Below are 12,001 nucleotides of genomic sequence, written 5' to 3' on the forward strand. Positions count from 1 at the left end.
TTTTGGTTCCCTTGTTAACAAAAGAATATTTTCACATGAAAATATTAATGTCGTGTGCACCACGTCTGGAAAGATGGGCAAAGCAGAAGTTCAGAGCTGGTATAATGACATCTTGAAACTAAGTTTACCCGATGGACAAAACATTTTATTGTTGAATTCTTTCTCTGGCCACAGTGCACTTGTTCATGGCACCGAAGTAGAAGTTATGACGATTCCAGCTGGCGCCACAGCATTTTGTCAGCCATTTGACGTGTATGGGTTTTGGATTTGGAAAACATATTAAAGACGAATGTATTCCGGGTTGCGACTTATAAATACCAGTATTGTGCTGCATCACCATAACACCATCTTAAAGTTGAAATCACTGTTACATTTCCAGCTGACATCTCCTCGATTCAAAAACATGTGGAAGTTCTTGTGGTATCACAGTGAGTATCTTGATGATCATCCTGGACAATTTGAACACCCGGTAGTGTATTCCTTTGACAATGTTGGCTTGGTATGTTCTTTGTGCCGGAATACTGGTTTTGTCAAATGTGCGTGGTGTACAAAGGATTTGTGCGTCATACACTTCTACAAGGAACACCACTATTGTAAAGCATACATCCCATGATAAAAGTATGGTGCCTGTTGTTAATTGTGTTTTGTTTCAGTCGACTTTTCACTATTTTTTAAAAATGTTTCGAATAGACCAAAAATTGTTTTTGCTACTATAGTTATTGACGGGGTGTTTGCTCGATGTAATGTATACAGAGTCTGTTGCCTTGTAATTTTTTGTTGTTGTACCAGTTCGTACAATAGCCATGTATACTTTTACATATGTAACTGCCATTGTACCCAGAAGACTGTAGTGTGATACTTTAATATCGGTACTTGTTGAATACATAGACCTTCGTCAGCTATAGTGCAAAAGTACGGGTAAAGTAGGACTACAGGTCTGCCTGTCATTACTGTATATCTACTGCATATATAAATGCACATCTTTTTTATTTTTCAAGGCTTTTCTTATTACGTCAAACTGTACTACATTCCATGTTACACTCATAACAAAGTTGTCTATGCATTAAATTGATTTATATTTGACAACCTTTGCTGCAGTTACAATGTGTTGTGTCTTTCACTGCAAAACATAAATAAATCGTTCAATACAAGCACAAATAAAAACATTCTACCTAGATTCCTTATACCAGAATACGCAATATGGAAAATACCAGTAGTTTTTAACGTTTATAATTGTTGTTTGTGATTTCGTTTTGTTATGACACAACTGATAGCGTACACAAAATGGGGGTGGGGGGAGGGGACATAAAATGAAGATCTGGACCTGTAACCAGATTTTGATATCCCGAGGTACAAAATCTCATCACATTCATTGAGATCCTCTACCCGGGCATGTAATTTCTTTAAATAAAAGGATATTTAACGTTGTTTAAAGGTGGGTAATTTAATTAATTTCATATGTATGTCCACTCTAAAGGACACTACCGACAGCTTTAAGGTGTTTTAGACGTAAATAATAATTTAAGCGTAGGTCAGATGCGGTACCCTATCCCACGTTTGCCCACGCCCGATGGTGCTTAACTCAGGGTTGTACCCACGAATTGACAGCTCAACGGAATTAGCAGGAGTGAAAATATAAAATTTGAATAAAATATGAGTATGTAAGTTTAGGTTATTTATTATCATTATGTGTGAAATGGAACGTGATTTAAAGAAGCAAAGTATAGCGCTGGTTTCGTTCAACAGCCAAGCAGCCGGCAAGCGCGAGGAGAAGGGAACCATTTGGACGGGGAGAGGAGGCGGTGCAGAGAGTGTGTCTCCAGGCAGGAAGTGTGCCGGTTTAGCATTGGCCAGCAGGTAGTCATAGCTGATCGTGCAAAACTCGAAATGTCGCAACTTTTAGGCCGCTTAGTTAATGCGCTAAGGAATGTTGGCACCCAAAATTGATGCTGGCATCGTTTTTACGTGTACCTCAGTGTGTTTTGTAAGTTTTATCACGATCCGTGACTTAACCATTGCCGATGTTCCCTTGTAAGAAGCAAAGTAATGACCATTTGCCCATTCCTATTTATGCATTGGATATCCTATATTTTTGTTAAGGGGATGATAATGAGCTCCTTTCCCCTTACAGACGTAACAAGCAAGTTAATTACTTCTCATTGATGATGCGTAAACGACTTCGTGGGGAGAATGAAGAAGATCCTGAAGAGGGAGATGAAAACAAAACTAAGTCGAAAAAGGGCAAAGGAAAAAAAGGAGGTACTAATATCACTTTGTTGAAACACATTTTATAATGTTGTTCTGTGCCAGTTATGTCTAATTCATGGTTGAATTTTGTTCACAGAATTAAAGATTTCAGAAATGGATGACTGGGTTGAATCTTCTGACACATCTGATTCGGAAGAGGAGACTAAGGAACAGGAGGAAGAAAAGAAAGATGCTAAAAAGAAAAGTAAGTTGGTGTAAGTTAAATCATTTTGACATATTTTAGAATGTTTCATGGTGCCAGCTGCAAATGGAGATCACCAAATTACTAAATTAATTCAGAAATTGTCATTTGGTATAAAATTATTGCATCAGTTTTCTTTTAAATTGTTAGGTAGAAGATAGATCGGACAACTTGAACACATGGGTTTGAAGTGTGGGGTCTGGATGGATAATTTTCCCATTATGAGCTTATGATTGATGTTGGAGCAAAATGAAAAATTGTTTTTAGTATGTTTGAAGATAGTATCTGCTCATAAAGAGGTCCAACAAATGGTTTCCAATTCTACTTCCAGAATGAGGGAAATCTCAGTCTTGGATGAAATGGAAAAGAATTACCAAGTGAAGCAAATTATTGGGCTTTCTCAGACTTGTATAAGTATCATTAACATCTTCTGAAATTAGACCACTCTGGGTATATCAACTGTATCCATTTCAATCTGTGTCCTGGGTAGTCATTCAAAATAGAAAATCAGTACAAAGTATTATCTATCTGAGGTAATTCTGTCATTGTCATCCTGCTTCTGCCGGGTAGGGATTTTTATGGTACCTTTCCATCTTTCTCTATCTGACCACCATTGTTCCTCCTTAACTGTGTTTCAATCCAGGTTTCTTCTAATACTTTGTTGATTGTTTTCAGCCACCTTAGTCTGGGTTTCCCTCTTCCCCCTCTCTCCTTCTATCTGGGTCTCCATCATCTGCTTTGGCATTCTTCCCTCTTCCATCCTCTTAACATTTCCAGAACATCTTAAGTTTATCTCTCTCCATTCTGTTGAAAAGCTTTTCCTCTCCAATTTCCTTCTTGATGTCCTAATTTCTTACGCTGTTCTTCCTTGTTTTTCCTATTATACTTCTACAAACATTTCATTTCACTGGTCTGGATTTTATTCTTTCTTTTTTCCAGGGATCTGCTGCATATGTCAATATTGGGCAAGTAGATCTTATACATCACCTCTTTACAATTCATTGGTACTTCTCTTCCTCCACACCAGGTTTCTCACAGTCTGATAAAATGTATTTACCTGTTGAATCCTTTTGCTGATCTCTATGTCCATATGCATTCTGCATCAAGCTCTCCACAATTTTTATGTTTCATCCCTTAATTTTTATAATTCCTTTCTGAAGTGAACCCCTTTTTAAAAAATTTGAAGTATTTATTCAGTTTGAAGTATATTTATACTATATAGTCCAAGCAAGATGTAAGCAAGATGTGATAGTAATGATGGTGAGCTTAAGTTAGAAGGAGCCAGCAAACACCTAAACTATTCTAATTCCGAACTGAAGTAACCTTCAGAGTTACATAATAGAAATAGCAGCTTTGCAAAAATAATCCAGAGTGTGCAGTCATCAGTTATTGGTGAAACATACTGGGCATATTAGAGGAGCTTTGGTAGGTACATGGATATACAGTAGAACCTCGATAATTCGAAATCGGTTAATTCAAAATCCCGCCTAATTCGAAGCAGCTCTCGTTCCCGGAAACATGAGATACAGTTTTGCATGTTATTTCAATTGTTTAATTCGAAATACGGATAATTCGTAATTCGAAGTACAATGTCGGCCCCATTACCGAAATTCAGACTTTTAATTCGAAACTGCCTTTACATTTAAAAACAATAGTATGTTACAGAGTAATTTCAACTCGAAATTTATCCGCGTCATAATAGAACGCGCGTTCCGGAACGTGGAGGGGTAGCTTTCCGCACTTACACTCACTTCGGTGGGTCTACAGTGCGCTTCATGATTGCTAAGTTGAATGAAATCGGAATTCTTCTGTATTCAAACTTTTAAGGAACGCCGTAATATCACGCAACATGCAGTGTGCGGGAAAACATAATCCGCGAACACTGGCGATGCCGACAGTTGACGAAAAACGTGGCTCGTATAATAAATTCGTAGGCACCGAACAATATTGTCATTGCCTGTGAAACTGCATTGCTTTATTTTCATGCGAGCCCAAACGGTCTTGTGGTTTTAAAGGAGAAATTGCCAGCCGGGAAATCGTACAGTGTGAGGGATGGGGGTCATAGTAGTGCGTTGCAATGCACATGGAAGCGAGATACTTTATCCCCTCATCATAGGAAAGTTCGATAAGCTACAATGTTTTAAGGGCGTCGGGCACTTTCCATGCCAGTACAAAGCATCTAAAAATGCAAACAGTACAGAAATCCAAAAAATAATGTATTTGCACAGAGGAACCGGCATAATTTATCCTCGTCCTTGAATTGTGCGATTTTTTCTTTCGTTGCGTGAGGTTATGTTTGTCAGTGATTTATCCAATTGCATTATTTGAACATTGTAAATGCACCTTGTTGGATACATTTCGGAAATAGTTTTTTCCATGGCATTTGAAAGGTTTAAACTATGTATCGAGGTGATTGCATGTATTAATGGGTCTTAGAATACTTTGTGACGCGGCAAGTGTTTACGTTTCTGAAGTACGAGTGAAGTGCTATGGCGGGAAATCGTACAAGGATAGAGTCATAGGAAAGTTCGATTTTAAGGACATCGGGTACTTTCTGTGTAAATACAAGGCATCTAAAATGCATACAGCATAGTAATCCAATTAATAAAAAACTTGCACATGGGAGCCAGCATAGATTTCTCCTCGTCTTTGAATCGTGCTTTTTTTCTTTCTTTCTTTCTTTCTTTCTTTCTTTCGTTGCGTGAGGTTATGTTTACCAGTGAGATATCCGAGTGCATTATTTGAATACTGTAAATGCACCTTCTTGGATACATTTTGGAAATAGTTCTTTTTTCATGGCATTTGAAAGGTATAAACTGTGAAGGAAGGTTAACTGAAACGGGCCTTAGAATATTTTGTAACGCGGCAAGGGTTGGTACTTCTGAATTGCGAATTGGCGGTTAATTCGAAATCACGTAATTCGAAGTCCGATTTTTTAGTCCCAACGACTTCGAATTAACGAGGTTTTACTGTAGTAACATTCAGGAAACTTTCTCGTTAAAGATAGAAAGAACAGGTTCTTATAACCTCTTTACAATTCATTGGTATTTCCCTTCCTCCACACCAGGTTTCTCACAGTCTGATAAAATGTATTTACCTGTTGAATCCTTTTGCTGATCTCTATGCCCATATGCATCCTGCATTAAGCTCTCCACAATTTTTATGTTTCATCCCTTTATTTTTATAATTCCTTTCTGAAGTGAACCCCTTTTTAAAAAATTTGAAATATTTATACAGTTTGAAGTATATTTATACTATATAGTCCAAGCAAGATGTAAACAAGATGTGATAGTAATGATGGTGAGCTTAAGTTAGAAGGAGCCAGCAAACGCCTAAACTATTCTAATTCCGAACTGAAGTAACCTTCAGAGTTACATAATAGAAATAGCAGCTTTGCAAAAATAATCCAGAGTGTGCAGTCATCAGTTATTGGTGAAACATACTGGGCATATTAGAGGAGCTTTGGTAGGTACATGGGTATAGTAACATTTCTCGTTAAAGATAGAAAGAACAGGTTCTTATTCTGACTTTAAAGAGAAAGATGAACAAAGTACAACATACCTCATAACTTTACAAAAATCTTTCAGGTTCTTGCATAAGAAGGCCAGTTATGGCAGAAAATCTATCTATATGAGGACATAAAATGCAGATTAGCACAAGCAAGGAAGAGCTTTCTTAAGAAAAGAAATTTGCTCATTTCAAACATTGATATAGGAATTGGAAAGATGTTTTTGAAGACTTTCGTGTGGAGCGTGGCATTGTATGGAAGTGAAACATGGACGATAACTAGCTCAGAAAGAAAGAGAATAGAAGCTTTTGAAATGTGGTGTTACAGAAGAATGCTGAAGGTGAGATGGATAGATCGAATCACATGAAGAGATACTGAATCGAATTGGCGAGAGGAGATCGATTTGGCTGAATTTGAAGAGAAGAAGAGATAGAATGATAGGACACATCTTAAGACACCCAGGACTTGTTCAGTTGGTTTTTGAAGGAAGTGTAGGTGGTAAGAACGGTAGGGGTAGACCAAGGTATGAATATGACAAGCAGATTAGAGCAGATGTAGGATGCTGTAGTTATGTAGAAATGAAAAGGTTAGCACATGATAGGGTAGCATGGAAAGCTGCATCAAACCAGTCTATGGCCTGATGCCTCAAACAGCAACATGTATAAGAATGGACATAAAGATATTAAATTTTGGAGATACATTTATATTAGAGTGTAGGTGCTCACTACGGGAGGATTTTTGGATATTTCGTCGGTAAGGGGATGAATTCTTATAAATGAGTATATCTATATCTCAGAAACTTAAAACTTTACAGGTGTAAAAATTGGTATTTGGAATTTCCTTTAAAAATAAGAAAAACATATTTTTTGTTTTCTGAAAATCCCATTAAGGTGGGGGGGGGGGGGGGTTGAAAAAAGATGAAAAATGGGTTGAATACTTTTTATGAGGATACTTGTATCTCAAAAACTGAAAATGTTACAGACATGAAAATTGGTATTTGGAATCTCCTCTAAAAATAAAGAAACATTATTTTTTTATTTTTTTAAAAATCTACTCGAGTGGGGTGAACAGGAGTGCCAAAAGGGATGAAATTTTAGAAAGGCTATTTCCACAGTATATCTCAGAAATCTAACATGTTACAGGTGTAAAAATTGGTTTTTGGAAAATCCACTTAAGTGGAACAAAAAAGGGAGCTAAATTTTTAAAATGAGAATACTTACAGTATATCTCAAAAACTCAACATCTTTTAAAAATAAAGGAACATGTACTTTTTGTTTTGGAAAAACCACTTGGGGGGGGGGGGGGTAGAAAGGACTGAAAAGGGGGTTGAATTCTTTTTATTGGTATTTGGACTCTCCATTAAAAAAAAGAAACATGTATTTTTTTGTTTTTGGTAAATTTAGAGAAGCCTTGGAAGATATAGAAGGAATTTTGATAAATGGAATGAGATTAAACAACATCCAGTATGCTGATGATAAAATTATATTTGCTGATACTATCCAAGCGCTACAATCACTAATGGATAGAATTGTAAGTGTCAGCAGCCAATACGGGCTTGAAATAAACACAGTAAAGACAAAACTCATGGTTATAAGTAAGGAAAATATTTCCGGAATAAACTTGGTTATAAATCAAAAGAGTATAGAAAGGGTAAAACAATATTCATACCTTGGAACCATAATAAATGAAGACTGGGATTGCTCACAAAAAGTCAAGGTACGCATTGGAAAACCAAAAAGTGTGTTCCAGAAAATGAGTAATGTGTTTAAAAGCCACAATCTGACTTTAGGGACTAAAATCAGACTTCTGCACTGTTATGTATTTTCTGTTCTTTTATATGGTGTAGACATGGACCTTAAATAAAAACACAGAGAAGAAGCTGGAGGCCATTGAAACATGGCTTTACAGGCGGATCCTGAGAATATCTTGGATCCAGAGAATGACAAACGTGGAAGTAATGAGAAGGATGAACACAACACCTCAGTTGATCAAGATAGTGAAATGCCGAAAGCTGCAGTATCTGGGACATATAATGCACAACACAGATAGATACAACCTACTCAAAAAAATACTCCGGGGGAAAATCAACAGCAAAAGAGGTCCTGGAAGAAGACGAATATCTTGGCTTGACAATCTCAGAGGCTGGTGCAATATGTCATCAGTTGAACTGTTCCGCGCTGCCACAAACAAGACGAAAATAGCCATCATGATCGCCAACATCCGAAACGGATAGGCACCGAGAGAAGACGACGACGTAAGGGAGGGGTTTGAAAATAAGTATTGAATTCTGTTTAAGAGGATATTCATATATCTCGAAAACTGAGTATGTTACAGATGTGGAAGTTGGTATTTTGAACCTCCTCTAAAAATAAAGAAATATGTATTTTTTGTTTCTGGTAGTCCACGTAAGGGAGTCTTGCATAAGAAGGCCAGTTATGGCAGAAAATCTATCTATATGAGGGCATAAAATACAGATTAGCACAAGCAAGAGTGGTATTTGGAATCTCCTTTAAAAATAAATACGTATTTTTTGTTTTCTGAAAATCCCAGTAAGGGGGGGTGAAAAATAGGTTGAATACTTTTTATGAGGATACTTATATCTCAAAAACTGAAATGTTTACATCTGTAACATGTTAGATTTCTAAGATATACTGTGGAAATACATCTGTGGAAAGATTACAAGAAGTGAAAAAATAATTGAATAATTTTTTATGAGGATGCTTATATCTCAAAGAAATGAAGATGTTACAGATGTGAAAATTGGTATTTGGAATCTACTTTAAAAATAAAGAAACATGTATTTTCTGTTTTCAGAAAATCCACTTGGGTGGGGGTGGGGAACGACTGATAAAGGGGTTGAATTCTTTTTATGGGGTTATTTATATCTCAAAAATTTAAGATGTTACTGACGTAGAAATAGGTATTTGGATTCTCCTTTAAAAATAAAGAAACAAGTTTTTTTTTCGATTTGAGAGGACTGTTTCTTACCTGTACACTTCTATGTCGCATGGTCATCTTAGCCCCAAAAGGCAATACCACAAACTTGGTTTACAAAGAGTTTCTGGGGTAAATGAAACTCAGTTTTTCAGTGAGTTTTTATACTTTAGGGATTTTCAGATAATGTCTTAGTACAGTTCCAAGGAACGATTACTTTTATCAAATTACGAAAATCACGCGAGCGAAGCCGTGGGTAACTGCTAGTGTTTGCATATAAGACTAAACACAGTGAATGATCACCAAAATTTTGAATAAGGCAACAAAATCCAAACATCAGCCATTAAAAACATTCCTAGTCTAGCAGAAACAAATATAACTTACAAGGAGAATTCTTCAAACATAATAATACATTAACAAGATTAATAAACATTAACAGGCCATGTCTGTATTTAAAACATTCTTTGTTGACCACATCTTAGCAGAGTTCAAGAGAAAATGGGAATTTCAAAAAGAATTAAAGAGGACAGGAGGAGGAGGAGTTTGTGGGGCCACAAAAGCAGGAATTGCTCTTGGGGACAGTTTAGTTAACACCTTTAATTAAATGTTAGAAGAATAGAAAATCCCCATTAGCGGATTAAGTGAATAAAATATAAATTTAGGTGATGCATTTCCAGTGTCCTGTACACAGCATTATTGCAAGCAACTTCAGAAGATTAAGTGTCAAGCACTTATGAGTAGTAAGAAATCTCGTCTGAATATATTTGATTTGAAATCGAAGAAAAGTAAAACTTGCACAGGTTCTGTGGGTGAGGTACAATTATAAAGTCTCCTTAACTCACCATATTTATGGAGTCTGTACACAAAGTTCCTAGATATACTGGGAAAGAACAAGTGAGAAGTACTGCCCTCCAACCACACCGATGATGAAGGCAGGCTGTCTTGCCAGGTGGTTGGTCGGGCACATTTATACAAATGTGCACGGAACTCACTAGAACACTGATGAAAGGTTGAATCTTCTTGAAGGTTAGAGAAGTGTGTGACATAGACAGTAGACCGAATGAGCAGTAGTGCTGTTCAGTATGTGCTTGAACTCGGCAAATACTCGTATTATTGGGGAGAGAAGTGATTGCACAAAAATAAGATGATGAAAGTTTATACGGTAAGCTGCAATCGTTACATTTCCCTTCCCTTTGTCCTCTGGTCAACACCATTGTCTTGCTCTTTTTGTGCTGCAATAATTTTTGTACTTGGCACATATTCTATCATTTGTTTCCAAATCCCTTCTGTTGCATTACTTTCCATACCTTTGCTCTGGGAACTCTGTCATGAAGCTTTTCTAAATCAAGGAATGTCATCACCGTCTCTCTTCTGTATTCTTCCCAATGTTTGTCAATTAACTGCCTACTGAAGATGGGGTCTAGTATTGATCTTCCATTTTGAAAGCCATATTGCTCTTCTTGTAATTGTCATTCCACATTTCTTCTCATTCTCTTTTCTATTACCCTATCAAATATTTGTGTTACCTGAGAAATGTGTGTGATTCCTCGATAATTATTGCATATCCCCCTTCTTAAATATACAGTAGGTATCACTGCTCTTTTACTCCAGTCATTTGGTACAGATTTTTTCTTTTCTAATACATCTAAATAGCCTATACAGCCATTGTAGACTAACAGGTCCTGCTGTTTTTATCATTTCCAAACTCAATTCATCTCATCCTTCTCCTATTCTACTTTCATTCATTTGACAGCAGTTTCCACTTCTTCTGTTGAAATTTCACTCTTGGATTCTGTCTCCTCACATTCTGCCTTTATCATCTTATCTACACACACCCCCCTCTCACATTCAGGAGTTCATCAAAGTAATCTACCACCTTTTCTTATCTCCTTGTGTTATTTTCTCTCCTTTCCCTTTCATGTGCTTTGTGCAGTCTCGTTCTTCTTACAAGTCCATATAGTATCCTTTTACCGCTATGCACATCCTCTTCCATCTCTTGCATAAATCCTTCCCAGCTTTTCTTTACTTACTACTTTCTTGCACCTTCTCTTCATCTCCTGATTCCGTTTTAACATTATTCCATAATTGCCATGTTTGCTTATTTTTTTGCTGTTTCCTTTAGCCCGTCATTCCACCATACGGTCTCTTTCCTTTCACTCTTTCAGCTATTCTGCCACAAGCACTCTCTGCATAGCTTCTTGAACATGTCCCATTCTATTTCCATGTCCTCTGCCTCAGTTTTGGGAATGTGTTGTTTCAGTTGATATTGGAAATTTTATTTTACTTTGTTATCTTTTAATTTCCATACTTTTATTTTCTCCTCTCTTCTTTCATTTTCACTATTATTCCCACTTTCATTTTTGCTACCATTACTCTATGGTCTCTATCAAAGGCTGCTTTCTTCTTTCCATTGTAAAATAATGTTACAGTAAAACCTCATTAAGACTTTTCTGCAGGGGACAACGAAAAAGAATGTGTTAAGCGAGAAAACGTACTACTGAATGTATGAATAAAAACTATCCAACAAGGATTTGGGAATGCTAAATATGATTTTTTCCGACATGAGGGCATTTTTACGTCATGTATCCACGGGTAGGTACAGTAAAAACTGTATCACCATATCTAAAGATGAGAGGAAAGTATTAAAAGATGTGAAAAACATGAGAGAACAAATATGAAAACCTTTTCTGCTGAGGCTTATAAAATAACAAGTGCAGTGAAATTGTGAAAAACACCAAACAACAAATCTGAAAACATGTGCATGTGGGCCAATATATTGAAGTATCGTATTTACTCGTGTATTAGACCCCCTCGCGTATTAGACTCCTCCTGGCTTTTCGAGACGAAGAAAATGAAAAAAATAAATCTCACCTATAAGACCCCGCAACGTAATTCGTCAGAGAACAATGACGATTCCGCTTCGAAGCGGGTACAAGTCTTATTGCAGCTCTGATGACTTCGCACAAATTTGTGAATAGTTTTGTCAATACGACCTACGCAATGAAAAATGCGTCGAATCCATGCGGTACATCTGTGTTTCGTAGTTAAGGAATGTCCGCCTCTGTAGCGTAGGTCTGCTGCAACTCTGATGACGTCGCACAAATAGATCA

The 12,001-nt window shown here is 36.8% G+C and overlaps 1 protein-coding gene across 1 annotated transcript in view; it reads left to right on the forward strand.

The window, feature by feature from the left end:
* TfIIFalpha (transcription factor IIFalpha) overlaps nt 1–12,001 on the forward strand; it is a 177,239-nt gene that overhangs the window by 90,961 nt on the left and 74,277 nt on the right. The window contains exons 6-7 of the mRNA XM_067136495.2: nt 2,132–2,259; nt 2,345–2,452. Of these exons, the coding sequence (XP_066992596.1) occupies nt 2,132–2,259; nt 2,345–2,452 (236 nt within the window). The remainder of the gene's footprint in view (nt 1–2,131; nt 2,260–2,344; nt 2,453–12,001) is intronic.

The sequence above is a fragment of the Anabrus simplex genome, chromosome 1, assembly GCF_040414725.1.
Source record: "Anabrus simplex isolate iqAnaSimp1 chromosome 1, ASM4041472v1, whole genome shotgun sequence".
Taxonomy (NCBI): domain Eukaryota; kingdom Metazoa; phylum Arthropoda; class Insecta; order Orthoptera; family Tettigoniidae; genus Anabrus; species Anabrus simplex.